Raw genomic sequence first — 21883 nt, forward strand, 5'->3', positions numbered from 1 at the left:
CACTCACATAACTGAAAGACCACAAAGATTACTGTGGCAGCTTAAACAATAATAAAATGATATAAGCTCCATAATGTCTGTTAATTACTTGTGCTAGAAACTGTTCATCTGGAAGCATCCACAGTCTTCAGCTTTCATTATGGCTGTGACTGAAGAATGCAATCTTTGGACTCATTCTCCTTCCACCCTCTACTAAGAGAGCCAGTTTGGTGTAGTGGCTAAGATGCTGGGCTAGAAACCAGGAGACTGTGAGATCTTCCATTTACACATGAAAGCTGACTGGGTGACTTTGGGCCAATCATTCTCTCTCAGCCCAACCTACCTCACAGAGTTGTTGTTGTGGGGAAATTATGAGGCAGGAGCATTAGGTATGCCTTGAACTGACCAAAAAATAAAGATGGGATAAAAATCCAATCAATCAATCAGTCAGTCTGTCAATCAATCAATAACCTTTAGTGCACCAGAGTCCATTTTCATTAGACACACAGAATCTCACATGGCCAAAGAAGGAAGGTGGGAAAAACAACTAGGCTGAAGAAATACAGATTTTAATAATTATGTTTTTTTTTTAAAAAGATGAACAATATGGAGATGCAAGTGTCGATCAACCACAAACGATGTACCCCACAGAGCTGCAGAGAGTCCCACCCATTTTTCTCACAAGTTAGTTGACAGACACAAGCAGTCGGCTAGGTAATAATAGATTTCTGGTTTCCTGCTGCCATTAAATTCATTAGAAAATCAGTTGTCTGCAGTGGGTTATTGGGAGGGAAAAAGAAGCATCATTGCTCTCCCCTTTCTCTCAGTGAGCCTTTTCAAGGTTGCTGCAATGAAGGAGATGCCATATGTGACTGTGTGAGTTACTCCCATATATTGTGTGAACCTACATATGCTCAGGTTGTGTGAATGGGTGTGTACATCTTCATGATTCTAACCCAGCAACCTGAGCAACCATTAGGGCTGTAAAGGTTACTTAGCCACAAGGCAAACTTAGATTATGACAATTAAGCAACTATTCATATTATTGCATTATGGTCTGAGACCAAACCAACATACATTAAAACAGACAGAATAATGAAAAAGCATGCATAAAAATGACATAAAGTTAAGTCAATCAAAACTGTGAGGGAGGCACCAGTTGCTTTCTAATGCTACAGATAGAAATTTCACCACCACCCTTGGACACATCCAAAAATTGGACATTTTTTTAAAAGTGATCTCATCATGAGGGAAATTAAAATTCCTAATAATTAGGCTTATGAATTCTGATCATTAATATGAATATACTGGACGTGTTAATAAGACATGATTCAACGTCTATGCTTAAACATACACAGGTACAATCTTCAGATGGGAGAGTATAATATCTTCTGGTTGTTGCCCTGATAGGTAATGCTTCAACACAGTGCAGAGAAAAAAATCTTCCTATACAGAGTATGCACGATTCTGAAAAAATGGTTAGGAAGAATCAGAGACAGGGTTAATAATAATAATAAGCATGGAAAAATTTAGCTCTGTTGAACTGAATATCTAAGTCCCAGATCCTCTGCTTAAATTGGAGCCTAGAATAAGTAAGGCTAGTTTTGACAAACCACAATGTATCAGATCTTTACAATTTGTCTTTGCATAGTGGATTCAAACCTGAACTAAAGAAGTCCCTCACAGATTTGGTTTGCCCAACACATTAGGCAACATAATCTTGCATGGGTCTCTCAATTCAAGACACAGGTGATAGTTCAACACTTTCATATTTGGAGAAAGATAACTGAGGTCTTAAAAAAGGCTAAAAAATTAAAATCAGGAGAATACGTGGCAGGCAGAGGAAGGAGAATGGGTCTGAAGATTGCATTCTTCAGTCACAGCCATAAAGAAAACTGAAGCCTGTGGATGTTTCCAGATGAACAGCTTCTAGCACTAGTTATTATCAGACATTGTGAAGATATTCCCATTTTTCCTCCTTAACAGGTTTTTTTTGGTAAGACAAAATTTGGAAGAAGTTCTCAGAAAACAAAATGAAGACAGCACAAACTGGAATCCATAAAGAAGCCAAGGAAGTTCCATAATAAAAGTCTAATTGGGAAACACCGCAGTTTGAGTACCACCTTTCGTTATGTTTGGGCAGAGATGTGTGTAGCGACTCTTTCTGAATCCATGATTTATTCTTCATAACTAATAATGTCATATATCAGCTCCTCCCAAGTGTTTCAACAATTCAGCTCACCTTTCATCTTCAAGTGAAACTCCCCCAAATGTACTTCAAGGGTCCCCTCAATCAAACACATATCCTGAAAGATAAATACAGAGCAGGGACACTTAGTGTACTCTAGCATTAAAAGGACCTGAGATTTACAATCTCTCAACATGATTATTGGTCACTTGATTTCACTCACTCTAGGTATGAGGGCACAAAAGAGAACAGTTGGTTGATCCACAACCAAAAACAGAGATATGGCTTTTCATGGAAGTACAGTACTGTAAACCATTTCATTATCATTTAACACATCATATTGGCAGTTAAGTAAAACACTTGTTAAAAAAATATCCTGGAAAGTTTTTTTAAGCTATTCAAATAGTTTTGCTTTCTTTTTGCTGGCATGCCCCTTAAACAGCTTCAGAAATGCTTCCTCTGTTTTACCTTTCCCAGGCAATATCGAGTACTGTACATCTACAACACAGATTCAGACTTAATTAAATCTATTTGTAGAGGCTATGATTCTCTAAGAAGAAAAGTACTTTATCTCTAACATTTCTCAAAAATGTTATCAAAATACAGTGCCCAAGGGTGAAGGTAACTATAATAGTTAGATTGATATAAACATGCAGGTTACTTCCAAAGAAAGCTTTTTTAGACAATTGCTCCTGTCTCATTCACAGAAGTTTAAGGAATCTAGTATATTTCACCTTTCATTAATAACCTGTTTCCCCTACAAACTGTCCTTCCACTTCTCCCATTCTCTTTTCTTACAGAAAAAAGAAAAATCTGTTAAGAAAGAAAGGAAAAAAAGGAATAGTTGCACCATGGTTTCTGACTGGTAGCACTGAGAGCTGTCCATCTGGAAGAACCCCAACTCAGTATTGAACTCACTGCAAACTCTCTGGGATCGAACCAACATGAATGGTATGAAGTTCAAAGCAATCTCATTCGGGATGTGGAATATAAATGTAATATTATTCTCAAACCAGATTCCATGACTTTTAACATCTAACCTAAAGTAGAAGCAACAAATGCAAAAAGAGCTGTACCTCTGTACATTCTTGGAGATTTTTGTAGAGTTCTACCAGGCTCTCTCTTGATGCTTTAGTGGAAGGAGACAAGGAAAAAGCATGTCTCATATTTGAAGCACCATCTCGTAGTCTACACTGGATGCTGTAAGCTTCATATAATTCTTCTACCTTTTAAGAAAAGAACAGGAAAATGTGTATATGTGTGTATCTGTAACAGATGTATAATATACCGTATGTAACTACAATTGTGGAAAGCAGTCATGTTATTTCAAAAATTATTCCATATGCAAATTGTGGAAATATTTTAAGACTACAACTATCTGGGAAACCACATTCAATCAGATCATAATGGAAGTAAGACTCAGCCTCGTAGACCCATGAATGGACTTCTATCAGCCAACTAGCTGCCTCAGGTAGGTTCCTCCTTCTTGCTCCCTGGAGGACCATTATCACCATCTTGTGAAGAGGATCCTAGAAATTGGTTTGCTTTTCAGTAATAATTATGGTATTTTTATTTACAATTGTTTATACAGCTTAAAGGTGCCTTCCAAGGACCGTTACAATTACAGGATTTAAATAATAGAAATGCATAAATCCAGGATTCTACAAAAACTATTTCTGATTCAAATGAATTGTGAAAGATGATGCAGATATTTATTCTGAATTAAGCATGATGGGAAAGGTGCCTTGAATGAGATTATTTCTCATGAACACAGACCCAACCTTATATTATTGTTGAACCCGTCAAGCATGAAGGAGATGGGTATGTGGTCTGCACCTTTTACAGTCATAAAACACAATGAGTTGTGGTTCCTTCTTTCTCTTTTTTCTTACTCAAGAAATTTTAGTAGGCATGACAGAAAACTAGTTCTACAGGTTAAACATGGGCTGTGTTCAATAACCCCTTCATGGATCACTGCCTTGTCGTGGCGAAGGGGCTTGCATAACTCAGTGAAGCCATGAGCTATACCGTGCAGGGCCACCCAAGACGGACAGGTCATGACAGAGAGTTCTGACAAAATGTGGTCCACTGGAGAAGGAAATGGCAACCCACTCCAGTATCCTTGCCAAGAAAACCCCATGGACAATGTTAGAGGCAGTGAAGGACCGGAAGGCCTGGCGCAATATGGTTCATGGGGTCATGAAGAGTCGGACACGACTTAACGACTAAACAACAACAAAGTGTTCAATAATCAGTCTGAATGCAGACATTGGAAAAAAAGGCCTCTCCTTATACAAAAAAACTTATTAAAGTTTTCAGAAAACACCTAATACCATTTCCCCACAAACAACCTATGGTGAAAAAAATACTCCCTGTTGAGATTTGTTTATACTACAGCATAAAACTTGCAGGCAAAGAATCCAACCCCTTACCTTGCTTATTTGAAATTCCAGTTTCCTAACGTATCTTTCAACAGAGCGGATTTGCTTTGAAAGAACAGAAAAAGATGAACCAGAAGTTATTTATACAATTCCAAGTACCGCATTGATTTTGAATATAGAATGTAGTTCCGTGATGCAGAAACCCTTTGTTAAGGCAATGCAGGATATTCCTGATCAGCTAGCATCAACATACCTGCTTACATTTATTATCACTATTACTGGCATATGCCAACTGAAATTAAAAAAAAAAAAAAAAAACCTATGGCTTTCCATCACATTGCACTTCCCAGAAGTTGTTATTATTAAGTGTTACATTTTAATGCTTTATTATTTTCTAGATATTCTCTAGATTCTGAAGGGCCCAGTTAGAGACAGATCATCATGAAGAAAATCTATCTATGTGGTTGCTAGGAGTCAACACCAACTTGATGGCACATAATCAATCAATCAATTCTCTAGATGTCTTTACAGAATTTAAGTATATTGGAAGACCCCATGAGTCATGAAGACTTGGTAGCATGCACATTTGGAAAATAAATAAATAAATGTTCTTATTTACAGGACCATTATTTCAATGGATATAAGCAATAGAGGAAAAAAAACCCTATATTGACCCAGGAGACAGTGACAAAAAAGGACTCAAGTGAAAAAATGTGCCCCTGGGATACTCAGAGCCATAAAAATGTCCTAGAGATAACCAATAGCCACAAATGCTTCAAATGTTTGTGAATCAATAGCAATAGGAGTCAATAATATTGGAACTTTGGTGGGGTAAAACAGTCCTTAAAATCACACTAGAATCCTGGGGTCTGCACGGACACGTGCAGTTTTCTTGGTAATAGTACAGAAGTGGTTTGTCACTACCTTCATCTGGGATATATTATTTTTACTTCCCAATCTAGCTCTCAGCCCTAGGTGGTTCTGGTGGTCTCTCATCTAAGCACTAAACAAGGTCCAACCCTGGCTGAGGGGAGTGGGATGGCGCAAAACACAGTTGGAAGAAGAGTTTGGAGGAGGGAAGGAACCATTGGATTTCACAATCAGATCTGAAACCTAACACTCAAGTTTCAGATCTGATTGTGCTTAGATTTATTATTAATATTATTGTTATGGGCTCCTGTTGTGTAGCATAGAATCCTGAAAGTCTCAATTTTCTTGATCACAGAGAAAGGCTAGTGAAAAAGAAAATCATTGCCACACAGGTAGGTTTGCACCAATATTGCAGTATTTATAAGGTGAGGCTCCTTCTCTTGACTTCACTGTATTCAACCCCTAGCTGCTACTTCCATGTTTTAACAACACTATTTCCCTTTTTCGCATGCAAAATTTCCATTTGTAACAGATGTTTTCTCACATTGTATGAATCAAGCATATTAATCTAATATATGCAAACTTGAATAATGTATTCCAGATACATAGGGTGTAATTTTTCAGCAATTACACCCAGATACATAGGGTATAACTGCTGAAAAAAACATACCATATCTCCAGAGATCAACCATCTGACAAGTAGAATTCTCCAATGTACAGCAGAGTATTCAAGAAATACAAGTAACAGGAAAGAGTCCAGGGGAGAGAGAAAGATCAGTGTCTTTAAGTATGTTAAAGTTACTTTGCTGTGTATCGCTTTGCAGTCATTGCCAAGACAATTTCTTACCTTGCCCAAATCATAGTAGAAAGCCTGAAATAGAAATGCGGCAAATTAATGCATAGATCAAATGCAGAAGAACTGTTCAAGCTGTTTCCATGAAAGAGAGAATCAGGTACTCCTGTTCTTATAAGAAACAGTAATGACCCAAATATTGTTCTTTGACTATATGCCAATTTTTTGTATTACTTGCTTTTACATATTCAATATTCTCTTCAGATACCAAGTTTAAGGCTAGGGGCAGGATAAGAAGCAGGAATAGGAAAAACCCAGAAACAGATACTCAATGCACTTGCAAACCACACTTATTTAACATTGTTTCAGAGCTCTTGTACTTTTATAAGCGGTGATACTGTTCGTTTCATGAGAACAATCACCATTCACTGCTGGATGAATCATCTATGCAAGAAGGAACCCAGGTTCCACAAGTTTCAACCAAGAGAGTGCTAGCTGGTCACAGCCTATCTGCCTGAGCTCAGTCTCTTTGCAGGGACCAGAGAACACATTCATAAAAAATGCATTGTAATTCAACAAGCTATTTGGATATGTGACTGAGCTACATAACTATTTGAACAGCAACAATGAAACAGCTCTCTTCCAGCCCTAAATTGTCCTACTGAAATGAAGAAAGCTTTGGATAAGCAGAAGTAGGCTTTTTGTGCCAAAGGACGGAAAGTCCCATTTATTTCCTCTATGTGTATGCATGAACTCGGAAGCCTTCAATGCCAAATGTATACATTTCACACCAGATTACAATTGCTATGTCTCAGGGTTTCATAAAAGAAAACCACACTCAGGAGAAACTAAAAGTCTAACTACCTCTTTGCTATGAAAATATTTTGGGGGAACTGTTTCCCCCCACCCCAGAGGTGGACATGGGAAGGAATTACCCCCATGCTCCAAATATTCCTGTTTTTAGGGCCATTGATTTCAATGGACAAAAGAGAGATGATTATAACACTAAATGCAGTGAGAAGAGAGTCAAATGGACGTTCTACCCAGGCCCTTCCCTACTCTTCAAAAGAGCCCGCTGGGAAATCAATAGCCCAATTGTGCATACTGAAGTCCAAAAGGCCAAAACAGCATAAAGTGCATTTAATTAAAATGGAATACTGATGCCATAATGATTTCACCATAACAAACTTTTCCACTGAGCTCAATAAACTTTTTAAATGATCAGTTCTGGATTATGCCCATAATATCTAGTGATTTAGCATATTGTGAAAACTCAGATGACTGGTTTAGACAATAAGCCATGATTAAGGCAACCATGGCTTCTCAACATCTGTGACCCTATTCAGTTTTATCCTCAGATTAAATTCAAGAAAGGGAAGCTTCTTACCAGCCTGGAATTCCTTCTGGTGTCTTGGTGGCACTCAGACAGATAGTCGAGCTCTGTTTGATGCATTTCCAGATATTCGCTAAAAGGAAAAGATAGATATAGGGCAGATCCATTTTCAGAGGTCAGTTTAAAAAAAAAAAAGATATTTTCTAGTCTCTCACCACACTTCCATTAAACACAATAGGATCTTAGCTCAAGAGAAGTTTAGTTTTCAAAAGGGTAGAGGGGACATTTGTTTATTTGCTGATTTGCAGTAGAGCCTTGTCCTGCTTGATTCTGGCCCCTTAGCTCCGTGTTGGTCCGGAGGAATTCCAACTACCACCAGAAATACATAGACACATATGTACATAAGTGCAATAGCTGCAGACTCAAACTTCAAGCAGCCCACGAGGATAAACCTCACAGGCTTACATTCCTGTAATTTTGTAAGTTAATTTAGACCAGACACAAGTAACTTAATTTTCTCCTCTTGCATTTAAAAAGGATGCAGTCAGCACTATACAAGATGCAAAACCTGAGTAGTTCATTGTGTTTATATTAAGCAGCGTATGCTTCTTCCAACTTATTCAGGGGATTTTTCCCCTAACGACAGCAAAGACGGTCCCACCCATCCACCTGAGGCCCATTGTTCCTCTAAAATTCAGCCATTTGATCTTTTGCCAAGACTGTACAGTGATCTCTGAGGCTAATTTAAATATTTCTGTATACAGATGTCTAAAATGCAGAGTCTAAAACTTTATTGAGCAAAAAATTTCCTTGCCATAAATCCCCCAGCTAATATAAAAGCAGCAGCTACCTGCATCCAAAGAATTACTTGTCTAAAATGTGTTAACATTGTATAGTGATTTATTTAGGCCTGAAGGATAGTTTGACATTTATTTGATATACAGTAGGAAAAGAAGACATGGAGGCCTCTACACTAATACTCATTTCCTCGATTGAATGTTACAAAATTGGTGGCTACAAAGAGTACAAGCACATCTACTGATGCGCTTGTACTCTATGTAGAATTAAATGCAATATTCCAAGTCTTGTTGTACCCTGATCTGATATAAAGAGATTATGATACTGACAGGTATTTGTTAAAATTCCATTCCTAATGCTCATTTATTGGACTCTGAAAAAGCAGGATAGGAAGAGACACTGTTGAACTCTGGTGTTGGAGAAGACTCCTGAGAATACCATGAACAGCCAGGAAAACAAACCAATGGATTATTGAACAAATCAACCCAGAGTTCTCACCCGAGACACAAATGATCAGGCTCAAATTATCCTATTTTGGACACATTATGTGAAGACCCAGTTCTCTGGAAAAGACTCTAATGCTGGGAAAAGTGGAAGGAAAAAGAAGAAGAGGACAACCAGCAGTAAGGTGGATAGACTCAGTGGTGCAATGAGTGCACCATTGGAAGATCTGAAAGTTCAGGTTAGAGACAGATCATCATGGAGAAAATCTATGTGATCACTAAGAGTTGACAACAACTTGATGGCACATAATCAATCAATGATCATCTATATGAAATGGGACTTCTCACAACAGCTGCACACTAGCTTTACTGATCTTATAGGTTATACTATGATAATCTTATAGGTTATACTATGATATGGCAGATTTATTTGTAAATTATTATTTGATATATATATATATTTTTTTGTCTGCGCTCAGTCGTTACCGACTCTGCAGTGACTGCTTTGGACGAGTCCTTTGCAGTTTTCAAGGCAATTGTTTTTGGAAGTGGTTTGCCAGAGCCTCCTTCCTAGAGCAGAGCCCAGCTGGCGAGCGCAGGAGGCGGGGTTTCCGTTGCTTAGCACCCTTTTTTTTTTTCCGGGCGAGCGCGGTTTCGCGCTTACCGGCAGCTGCTCCCAACTCCCGTGCAAGGCGCCACCAGCATTTTTCCTCCCACCAGAGTGAGAGTACCCATTTATCTACTCACGTGAGTTTTCGACCTGTTGGGATGACAGGAGCTGGGGAGGAAACAGGAGCTCACCCTGTTTAGCGCGAAGGCTGGACTCGAACCGCCAAAGCGTCAGCCATTTCTGGCCGGCAACTTTCAGCGTCATTAAGCCGCTGCGCCACCGTGTCCCCCATTTGATTATTATTAGTACCCATTGTTTGTTTTTAATTTACTTAGCTTAACCATGGTGCAGCACATTCCCCAAAGGCTAGAAAAGGCTAATCATTGGTTAACTTTCCTTCCAGTCTCTGGACACAGAGCTGAAATACAGAACTGCCTACAAGATCGAGGTACTGCAACCACAGTGTCTCTACTGATTTCAACATTCTGGTAGATGCAAACCAGAATAGCAAATGAAGATACCACAAAGATGAGAAGAAGCTCAGCCTTCCATCACACTAAGATCAGAGTCTCAGATTTGCATGAGACCCTTGCATTTCCTTCTCCCCACCGATGATTTGCACAAGAGTGTGTCTTCTTTGAACCCGAAGGACTACCATATAATGCCATTTAATGTAGCACCCATGGATGAGCATGCTGAGCCAAACCTGGCACATTGTTAGATGCACATGCACGCACACACACTGAGTGTGTTGGATTAAAAACTGTTGCCTGGACAATCTCATCAGGGTGTCCATATCAAACAGGACCTTATAAAGTATGGTAAGCCCTGCCCCTCAGTGATATCACTGGTCAAGCCCCACCATTACATCTCTGCATTGTAATGCTGATGTGAGGCAAAGCTTCCAGCATGACCCTACTGCACATGGCCAGATGCCACAAAAGTGCATCTTGTTCCCAGCTTGCTGGCAAAGAAAGAGGCCAATCAGTGCAGCTAAACATGGAACAACTAAAGCATCCTCTTTCTGGGGTGGTCCCCCTCTTTTTGGATGTTTTAATTTTCTGGGAATCAAGTTATGTCAATTGACTTCACTCACTACAGGTGACCCCACTGTTGAAATGAATTTATTCATTCTAACCTCGTTCTGGTGGAATTAAATAAACACTAAACTATAACAAAATACTGCAAATTTCCCCAAATGCACATAATTGAGTTTGGGAATGGTTCTTACTTAAGCCCTTTCTTCAAAGCTTCAAAAACCTTCTTCACTTGTTGTGGTTTGGGATCGCAGAGGACAGTCCCTTTTTGCAGGGAAGAATACATCTTGGCAGATTTTACTGACATTTTGGATCTTGTAGAACCTTTGCTGAGAGACTTTCTGTAAAAACAGCAGTGAAAGGATCACATTAGAGATAACCCACCAATGTTTGTTTCCTTTACAAGAGGTTGCAAAATAAGCCAAATTCCAGTTCATAAATGTTCATGAGAAATACAGTGGCCACAACCGTGAGCAAAGCCCTGCCCCTCTTTAATGTTTTGTGCATGTGATGCATGTAAAATAGGGGTGGTGCTTTGATCGCAGGGTCACAGCCATCATCTTGACTTTGTTGACCTCTCCGCAGACCCAGAAACTGAGTCTCCCCATATTCAGTAGAGCTTACTCATACATTTATTGGTCTATATTCCAAACAGAGACCTAGCTGTTTCCATTCAAACACTTCTCATACCTATCCTATGCTCAGAGATGAGAAGTTAGTAGACACTTACTAGCATTGATGTCTAAGTAGACAAGCTAAAATCATAGCAGGTGCACAACTAGCTGGTCTTTACTAATCTCTGAACAGTTAAGCAAGATCAAAGCTGGTGAATCCTTGGACCGAAGATTGCCAGGAAATAACATGGCTGTGGACTAAAAACTAAAAAAGTCAAAAAAGAGAACATGCTGGAGGAAAGCAGTGGCAAGCCACATCAGTTCTGTTGCCAAGACCACAACTCCTTCTCCTGTATGTACCTATTTAGACTTTAAGATCATTCAGAGAGATCCTCCTCCAGGTTTCCTCACCAACGGAGGTGAGATGAGTCTCTACAAGAGGGAGAGCTTTTTTGTGGTGAAACCCCGTTTATGGAATTCCCTCCCCAGAGAGGCTCAAGTGGCTCCCACATTAGCATCACTTTGATGCCAGGTGACCACCTTTCTATTTTCCCAGGCTTAACTGACTTTTAATTGCATATTAATGCACATTGTTTTAGATTTTGAATCTCGCCTTACCATTGCCTAGTCTATACGGTGTTTTCATTTTGCATTTTATTTGATTTTATTGTCAATGTTTTTATTCTAAATCTTTTTTGTGTGTGTGTGTGTGTGTTTCATGGTAAACTACCCAGACCCCTTTAGCTATTGGGCAGGTTAAAAGTTTTCATTCATTCATTCTTTTATTCTTAAATCAATCAATCATAGATGCATTCAAGAGCTGAGCTTAACCTGAGGGAACCTTTATTTTACATTGACTAAGCATAGCTGCTGAGGACATAGCTTACACATAGCAGATTCCAGCCAAGATAAAGTCAGTCAGTCAGTCAGTCAGTCAGTCAGTCAGTCAGTCAGTCAGTCTTTCTTTCTTTCTCTTTCTTTCTTTCTTTCTTTCTTTCTTTCTTTCTTTCTTTCTTTCTTTCTTTCTTTCTCTTTCTTTCTTTCTTTCTCTCTCTCTCTCTCTCTCTCTCGTCCTCCCTCCCTCCCTCCCTCCCTTCCTTCCTAGTATTTATATAGCCGCCCATCTCATATAAACTGACTCAGATATCACAATCTGCATCACTCTCATTTACAGTCCAAAATTAATTCAATAGGATTTCTGAATGGATACATTTAGGATTCTCTTGTTATTCTCAAATCAGCTCCCAGAGGATGGAAGGGGAATCAGACTCCTGCTACCCTACTGTTCCAGAATGACTGTGAATAAATCAAAACAATGGGCTTTCAATGCTGGCCAAGGACCACCAAGAAACCCCCAACGGGGGGGGGGTGCAAGCTCAAACAGCTCTAATCAACATTCTGGAGAACCCATTTCACTAGCAGTTTTTTGGTATGCCAGACTCTGAAGTCAGGCCTGCTCTTGCCCTCTGCACAACAGAAAGCTTCCATTTTTTCATCTATTTGATTTACATCCTGCTTTTTCTTCAGTAGCTCAAGGCACACAGCTTCTTCCTCCAATTTCCCCCCACAACAACAATAACACTGGTGGGTAGGTTGGGCTAAGAGTGACTGGCTCAGAATCACCCAGTGAGCTTCCATGGCTGATGGTGGACTTGAACCTGGGTGTCTCTAGTAACCATCCAATGTCTCCACCACTTCACATACTAGCTTATTCTTATACAAGCCAGGCCATTGATCCATTTCGTTCAATACTGCCTAAAGAAAGAGACAGTAGGACTGGATTCACACATTGCACTACTTGGTCATGTGGCCTGATGGTTATCATGTGTAAACCCAGCCAATTCAACTATATTCAGTACACCAAGATTAAGCAAACCATGGTTTTGCATGCGGTATGAAAAACAGCCTCTCTCTTCAAGATTTCAGGAAAGAATTTTCCCCCAGCCCTACCTAGGAGCTTCTATCAGTAAACAAATGCTCTACTGCTGAGATATAACTTGTTTTTGTATAGTAAAGCAAGGCAGGTTGATGTCCAATGAACATCATCAATACAGAAACCAGGTTAATGTTTTACATCCCACCTTTCTACTCATCCTAGAACTTCAAAGGAAAAACTAAGGAGAATTAACTAGTTTTCCTTTTGAGCAGAGTGAGGAAGAAAATAAATGCAAAGTCATTCATATTATGGCTAATGTTTTAAATCAAGCAATTTTAAAATCAAGCTTGATTTTTAAAAAAATGAAGTTGCTCTATTCCTTTAAATGTATGTCAAATGTTGTTTTCTCAGAAATTTAAGGAAGATGAATGAAGCACGTATATTAATAGAATGGTAAGAAAGAGCAAAAGTTTGTGAATCCAGATAGGCCTCAAAAGTAGTAAACAACAGTCTTATGCCAAATTACTTAGGAGTAAGTCCCAGTGAAACCAGTAGGATTACAAGTGAATTAAAAAAGGTTCATATTTAAAATGTCACCAAATCCTTCCAGGCCAATAGAATACGACAACAGCCTTATTCTATTTCATAGTTTTGTCACAGCAAATACTAAATGTTTCTGCACCCAAGGCAAATTTCCAGAAGTGTGAAGGCTTGAAAGTTTATATTACCCACTAGAGAACAGTAAAAAAACACATTGCCCAAAATTGCAGCAATAAATTGGTATCTGAGGAAATAATAGGCCAATTTATTGCAAAGTCACTAGTTTTTTTTTTTCAGATTATAGTGAACAGATGTATGCTTAAACTTTAAACTAACATTTTACTTGGCAAGTGGAAATATTTCTCTGTAATGACACCATTTTTAACCATCTTAAATACAGTATTTCACTTCTATCAGAGAGCTCTTATAAACAGGTAAGAACTGGGAAAGATAAAAGCAGTTACATACAGACTGTGAATATTCCACTATTCAACCTCATTCTTCTGCTGCTACAGGCAATGTGATATCCATAACATTAATCTGTGCCTATTGCTTATTTCCAACGATACTTCTAATAATCTTCCAGTTAGTTATCCCAGGAGCCATTAAATGTTGTTGGATTATCCTGAATGTTTTAGATATATAATTTTACCCTTCATGTTTTCTGAAACATTATTTTTAGAAAATAATTTCTGAAACTATTAACAATAGTTTCAGTTTTATCTATGGAACATCGTTGTCAATATATTTATTTCGATACAAATCCCACTGAGTTCACTGTTCCTTATGCTCTTTTAAGGGAATGTTCAGTATTGTTCCTTAAAAGCAAAAAGTATTTATTGATATTCTTAAAATACTTTTTAATCTACCTCATACCAGAGCACTGCCTTAATCTGGGGCTTCTAACCTTTCAGGGGGAGTGGTCACATCTGGAATTTTGAGATCATATTATGGGCACTCTTGCAAAACAGGTGTGGCCAACCATAAAATTCTTACCCTCCAAACAGCAGAGCACAAGGCTTTACGCCTTTTTGAATTACATTTTCATTCATATTCATTCACTGTCAGTGATACAATGCTTGAAAAACTTACCTCTCCCTTTATTTGAACAGGCAATCTATCACCAAGAGTTCCAACTGGAGGACTATTTAGAATTTGGTCTGCTGATACTTCTTGATACACTTAATTTCCTGTTTTATCATTCTTCTGAAGTTTGGCAAACTGACTTAAATGTAAATAAATCAATTGTACAGTATGATATGAACATAGATGTAACTGAACTGTACACAAGTAATAAATATTCATGTATTTTTTGGAAATATTAAGATATAATTAAAAACTAACATAGTTTTATGGAAACTTGGAATCTAGACTCTCTACAAAGCCATGAACTTAATGGATGATGTGGAGTAATTTATTCTCTTTTGTTTCCATTTCAATTTTCTGTAAAATTATATTAGTTCTCTCACCCTAAAAAGATTAGGACCAAAGCATTAAGAGATCATTTCAATATATATTTGCTTAGGCATATAGATATTTACTTAAGTTTCCTGACAAATGCATGCATTCCTGTAGTTTTTTTCACTAAGGCACAAATTTAGCACAGTGATTAAGAGACTGGGATGAAATTGTAGACCAAAATCTGCTATTTGTCATGAGCAAACGTAATGCTCCTCAAGGAATTGCTATTGGCCATCAACAGTATGTGACTAATAACAATCTATTTCATGGTGTTGGTGCAAGGCCTATATTGATAAGTATGTAAAACACTACTATACATATTTTTTTGAGAATAATCCCTAATGTGCAGCTTACTTGAGAGCCAGCATGGTGTAGTATTTAAGACATTGACTGGGAGGACCTAAATTTCTTCAGCCACAGATAGCTCACTGAGTAACTTTGGCCCAACCTATCTCACAGGGTTTTTGTTGTGGAGAAATATGGGAGGAGGAGCCCTTAAGCTCCTGATTTAAAGATGGGAGATAACTCTAACAAATAAATCACAATAAATACCTCCAATGAAGCATAGTCATATCTGGTTATATTAAATCCACGTAGGCAAATCACTTTTTTAAACTTCTTGCTTAAAGGAGCAGCTCTTTCACTCTTTTTTCAATTTTTTTTTTTTTAAAGGAATGTCAGCTCAAATTTATTTAAATGCCTAGTCATCTTCCTTCTGATTTATAACCTTTACAGAGTATCTGGCTCTTTAAGCTTTTGCCCTTTCTGATAAACCAATTACTTTTTTATCCTTTAAAACACAGCACAGAACAAGCTGCACTGATTTAAAAGCCATGCTAAAATCCAAGTTGGGAAAACAAACAAACCAAGTTAAATCCCAATTATCTGCCTCCATAGTCCAGTTTTTTCCGGAATAAAAGAGAAAAAAAATGCACAGCTGAATATTCTTCACTCACCTGAATAAAAATAATACACTGACGGTCTAAAATTTATTAGAAAAGTTGGCCCTTAGTTGGTTAACTTCTGTCTTTAACCCTATATTTACTTGTCCAAAAGCTGATCATTCTTCTCTCTTTGAAGTCAATTGGTTCTCTTAATATAATCAACTCCACATTGTCCTTATTCATTAATCAAAGCACAACTGCTAGAAGAGACACACCTAGAAAACACCTATGAGGCTACAGAAAAGAAGAGTTTGGTAGCCCAGTCCTAGCCATGCTTATTCAAAATAAGTTTCACTTCCAAAAAAACAGGTTTCCTTTTGCAACCTCATTTGGACAGGACAAGCAACTGAAATATACATAATGGCTAAGTTCACACATTGAGTTTAATCAAGATTGATTGAAAAACAACAAATGACTGGTATACATAACATCCTCAACTCTTAGCTCACTCATGTTAATAAACCAAGTGAACTGCTAAACCAAAGCAAACCAAATGACAGAAAAGTTTAGAGCAGTGTTTCTCAACCTTGGCAACTTGTAGATGTGTGGACTTCAACTCCCAGAATTCCCCAGCCAGCTGTGCTGGCTGGGGAATTCTGGGAGTTGAAGTCCACACATCTTCAAGTTGCCAAGGTTGAGAAACACTGGTTTAGAGTGTTGGGTGAACACTAATCTAGTGTTTGTGAAGATGAATAAAAATGAAGAGATGGGTAACATCTTTCTTACAGAGATTTTCCTTGTACAGAAAAAAAAATGTCATCTGCTACCTGAGCTTCTTTTAACTTTGTAAATCACACTGTTTACCTTTTTTTTTTCTTTAACTGAGAGTATCATAAACATCTAATGAATAGCAACAATAGCTGGAAATAATGGGGACTGATCCTAAAACATCTCCAAAGAAGGCATATATTCTACCATTCAGCTATGAGTGTCCTAATTCAAAATATAAAAACAAATCAAATCCATTTTTATTTTGGTTGTTGGTCATATATAAAAAGATTACAGTATATATGTATCCCAAACAGACATCTGTATCAATAGAACATATGAACAAACTTCAAATAATGTTGTTAGTGACCTACTGACCAAATCCTGATAAGAAACGTAGCAATTTTTAATGTGATTTCATTATGTTGGTTGGTTGGATAAAGGGTTAATAACCTAAAATGTTAAAGAAGGTGGTATATCTTCTAAAAGAATATCCTTAAAAGAGTGTAGAATATGGACTATTGTTTCAATTGGCTCAGAAAAAAATTGAAGACTGGAATGATTTGTCAGTGGTTAAACTGTCTTGATGGCAATATAACTTTGACATAACTTTTAAGAAATCCAAGCACTGAAATTACCCTTTTTCAGGATGATGCTCTTCCTATGTGCTATATTACAACTCACACAACCCTTTTTATCAGCCACATTGTCTGGGAAGGAAAAGATGTGTAGTTCAACTCAGCTTGAGCATGTAGTGCTCTAGTGTGGTTTGGGTTTAGCAACACATGTGCATTCTGCCATTGTAATTTGTGAACCACTTAGTGGGATATGTGAATCCAGATTTTTATTTATTTTATTTTATTTATTTATTTATTAAATTTCTCACCTGCCCATCTCCCCCCAATGGGGGAACTCTGGGCGACTCACACTGAACATTAAAAACATAAATATAAATAAATACATAAAACATTAGTTTACAAGCACTTCTAAAAAAGGGGAAGGAGAGTCCAAGAAAATGAAAAATCTGAGGCTAAAGACAGAAGGCCTCTATGGGGCTAGCCATCCCCATGCTTGAGGTATTCCCTCCCCACCCCAGGCCAAGTGGCAGAACCAGGTCTTCAAAGCCCTACAGAAGCCCAGGAGTGAGGGGGCCAATCGCACCTCCAGGGGCAGAATGTTTTTATGGCTTAATCAACAATGGTGTGTGTGTATATGCCTTTGAACCAGTGTCGACTCCTTGCAACTGCCTAGACTAGTCCCTGCAGTTTTCTTGCCAAGATTTCAGAAGTGGTTTCCCATTGCCCCCTTTCTAGGGCTGAGAGGAAGTGATGGGCCCAAGGTCACCCAGCTGGCTTTGTGCCTAAGATGGGACTAGAATTCACAGTCTCCTGGTTTCTAGCCTGGTCCCTTAACCACCACACCAAATTGGCTCTCCAGTCAACAATGATGACTTCAAAAACTGGCTTAATTTAGGGCTATGAAAATCTGGACAACCACTACAGAAGGGCAAAAAGCTAGGTTCTGGTAAACCTCCAGTTATTGTTGGGATTATCTCATGCAAGAAGTGCAAGCTCAAAACCCATTCTTACCATGGATGGTGAAATGATAAATAATAATCACATCTGTTTTCTGGAAATATTAACACGTAATTGTAGTACAAACCAAACTGCTTTCCTAGTTAACTGGTATTTGGATATTTGTTTTCTGTCCACCCCTCTAAAAAATGCATAAAGGCTTGATTGTTGTTTTTGTTAATGCTGTACAGCTGAAAGTAACTAAATAACCTTCAGGGGAAAGTAAACTCTTTTTTTTCCCCTGCAAGCATTCTTACCCGGTTGGAGGTGATTTAGTCCGAAGAACATCTGTTTGACTCCTTTCCCATCCAGTCGTTCATTCTCAGAACTCCCACCATGTATGTCGGCCTCTAGCCTGTTTATTCAATTGCCTGCTTGGTTTTTTTTCCCCCTTACAGAGTAAAATCAGCCAGACTTCACTTAAATGTTTTTCAGGCAGCTAATTTCTTTGATGTTGCCTAGGTTTTATAATAAAAGTGGAAATCCATGTACAATTATGGATGCATTTGAAATAAGTCCCACACTGGGGATCTGGGTGTGCAGGGGAACCTATGCAGTGGCTATGATGAATATTGCTTGATTGCTTTTGTACCTCGGCTCTTGATTATGTTATATGAGTTTTATATGGTTTTCATATTGTATTTTTTGTTTTGTTTTGTTTTTAACTGTTGTAAGCCACCCAGGGTCATGTATTTGAGATGGGTGGCTATATGATTTAAAGGAAGGAAGGAGCAAGAGAGCACGTAGAGGCCTCCACAAGGGGGCGTCAAAATGGCACCCATGACCACACAATCAACCCCCCATCCCTTTTTTATGTATGTTGCATGAGGGTGGCCATCATTTTGACCTTTTTGAGTCCCCCTTACAGATGCCCCTGTGTACGTGCTTAAAAGATAGCTTTAGAGACCTTCCTAATCCATCTGAAGTAAATTACAGATGATACACGTCTTTTCTATTGTATTCCCCACCCCATTATGTAGCTGTTTCTTCCAGATTATATGGTGGCTTCTTTATCTTATTTTAGGTGCCAAGTGAAAACACTATAATTTGCCCAGGACTTTGAGTTCTATATCAATTATGCTAAACCAAGTATGGTTTGCTTGACTTTGGCTTAGTATGTTAAGTAAGCACAGCCATTATGATTAATCAATCATGATTTACAGCTCAGTGTGTTATATAAACATCGCTATTTATTTAATAAACTCTGTCTAAACAATCCATGACTTAGGAACTGAGTCTATATCTAGAACTGGGTTGTTGGTATTGCAAATGCCTCAGGTTATTTTTGAAATGGATTTCACTTCTACTTACGTAGCTTGTAAACCAGGGCAGCAATTCCATAAACAACCATTCCATCCATCCATCCATCCATCCATCCATCCATCCATCCATCCGTCAAGCCTGCTCTGCAGGTAGATTTACTCCTGCTCGTGTGCACCCACCAAAGCTACTTCCACATAATGCTCATTTCAGCGTACTAGTCCCACGCATCATGACATACTAATCTGGTAAAATAACACGCTTACTGCAATCAGCCCTGCTCACACAACACAAAATATCTACAGAAGAGAAACAGAGGTTAGAAAGAGGCTTGTTGCTTGCAAAGCTTACGCCAGCTTCCGGCTCTGTGTGCTGCTAAATCCAGCGAAGGAGCAGCTCCTGCTGATCCTTCCCCCGTCAGCGGGGGAGGCAAAGGTTAGTTTCACTGACATGATTCGTGGTTCATGGACTGCTGGCTCTAGAAGTTAAACAAACAAACAAACAAAAATAGATGCATCAAAAGATTAGGCAGGAAATGGAGAAAACATTGAACTTTGTTTGCAGAATCAGGGTATCTGAATACGTCAAGCCACCTGACATTCAGCTGGATTCTTGGTTCATCGGATCAGCTATTGCTTTGGGTCTCTTCAAGATTTCAGGAAGGACCCTTCCCAGCATTCATATATATAAATTGAAATAATACATCAATAAGCTAGGGAAAATTCTTTGGAAGGGAAATGCAAAGGACCAAAAAGCATTTACTCCACTACAGGGTTATGATGCAGAATCATTGTACGATCACATTCTTGTGTTTTTTGTCATAGACATTTTTCCAGTTTGCCATCACATTACTGCATTCCCCGCCCCCTCCAAAAAAAGGATGTTTCTAATTCTGACTGCTATGGAATATTTGAATAAATATTTCAGGCTCCTAATGGATATTTTGTATTAAGCTACAGACTCTGTAATACCCTGTGGCCCCATTCTGCAGACTTGTAAAGGAGCTCTTTAAAAAAATTCAACACATCCGACTGAATACACTGCAGTACATGGCCATTATTCTCTTAACTGTAGCTGGCTAAATAAGTCACAGCAGACTGGATCTTCACCTTATGCAACACTGTAAATCGGAGTGTACTTTTCCTGGACCAAAGGCTACATATCATCCTTGAGTGATGTACCAAAGACTACATGCCAGAAAATAGTGGTTGATACCAAGCAAAATTAAATTCCATTTCATTTCCATGTTATATTTAATTATAATTAAATATAGTTAATGCAGCTATTCCCCATCATGTACTTTGGGGGTGCATATTAAACATTACAATTTGGAAACCTATTTTTAACGTTTCTGAGCATAGACACCTGGTCAATGACACCATGACATCACACACTGATATGACCAATACAAAGTCCATCATTCAAGTCATCTGCATGATGTCATGATGCACACAATGCTCTCTGCCCTCCCTTACCCCCAGTGCAGACACCATATCTTTGGGGGGTGCTCCCAATGCTTCCACAGGGCAGACCCTCAGGCTGTGTACTTCTGCCAAAAAACATTGTTCGGAAACTGCAGATGCACCCCACACACGACACTAAGCAACAACCAACCAAGCAACATTGCACCTCAGTGGAATGCACAGACTCGGATTTTCAGCACTGCTCCAAAGTGTGATCGCTCCCAGATTCACCGAGCCACGTGTGTCAGTGGCAGACATCAACATTACCTTCTCACAATCCCATCAATATTTTCCCCTTCATGACCATTTTTGGAAAGGAGCATTCAGTTTTTTAGATGCTTTGAACCCTGCCTTTTCTGTGCTACCATATGTAGATTGAGACGCAGGGAGATTTAAAAAAGAAAAAAGAAACGGGAAGTATCAAGACTAGCACACCCCATTCAAAATAGCCATCCCCTTCCTCTGTGATATTTGTGGGCATGATATGGTCATTAAAAAGAGATCTGCAGGAACACTCTGCAAAAATTGGAGTGTGCTTTGACTCATGCATCAATTGCACTTTCAGGACTTTGTTGCCTTTATCGGGGTGTGTGTGTGTGTGTGTGGAAGCTGTCTGCTAAATACACCTTCTGTAACAATGACTTCCTCCAGAACAAATGACACATTTAAATAGCCTCTATTTTATCAGTGGGGTATATTAGTTACAGTATTTTGCAAGCTGTAATTGAATTTTTCTTACCCTGCTTAGAGGAAAACTCAGGTTCTATAAACAGAAATGTAATGAATCCAACAATCATAGACCAAGGGATGCATTTATTTATTACATTTTTACATACACACCATCTGCCTGTTTATTATTATAACTCATTGTGGGAGAAAAGAAACACATCATGCTAACCTATGCCTTCTTAAATTCTGATTTATTGAATAAATGAAAACAGGCTGGAATCACACAATGCACTACTTGATAAACAGCAGTAGTAAGTAATACTACTAAAATAGTTGTACTGA

General features: G+C 38.5%; 1 protein-coding gene across 2 annotated transcripts in view; it reads right to left on the bottom strand.

Moving 5' to 3' along the window:
• The window catches only part of RIPOR3 (RIPOR family member 3), a 104115-nt gene that overhangs the window by 38848 nt on the left and 43384 nt on the right, over window positions 1-21883 (bottom strand). For both annotated transcript variants that reach the window (XM_088153956.1, XM_088153955.1), the window contains exons 2-8: window positions 19761-19887; window positions 10627-10773; window positions 7599-7677; window positions 6266-6289; window positions 4600-4653; window positions 3244-3393; window positions 2222-2285 (exon numbers count right to left, since the gene is read on the bottom strand). In XM_088153956.1, coding sequence (XP_088010082.1) covers window positions 2222-2285; window positions 3244-3393; window positions 4600-4653; window positions 6266-6289; window positions 7599-7677; window positions 10627-10773; window positions 19761-19861 — 619 coding nt within the window. In that variant the 5' untranslated portion in view covers window positions 19862-19887. The remainder of the gene's footprint in view (window positions 1-2221; window positions 2286-3243; window positions 3394-4599; window positions 4654-6265; window positions 6290-7598; window positions 7678-10626; window positions 10774-19760; window positions 19888-21883) is intronic.

The sequence above is a fragment of the Python bivittatus genome, unplaced genomic scaffold (assembly GCF_059951505.1).
Source record: "Python bivittatus isolate LINGU-HERP-01145 unplaced genomic scaffold, Pbiv_v1 ctg000700_np1212, whole genome shotgun sequence".
NCBI classification, from domain to species: Eukaryota; Metazoa; Chordata; class Lepidosauria; order Squamata; family Pythonidae; genus Python; species Python bivittatus.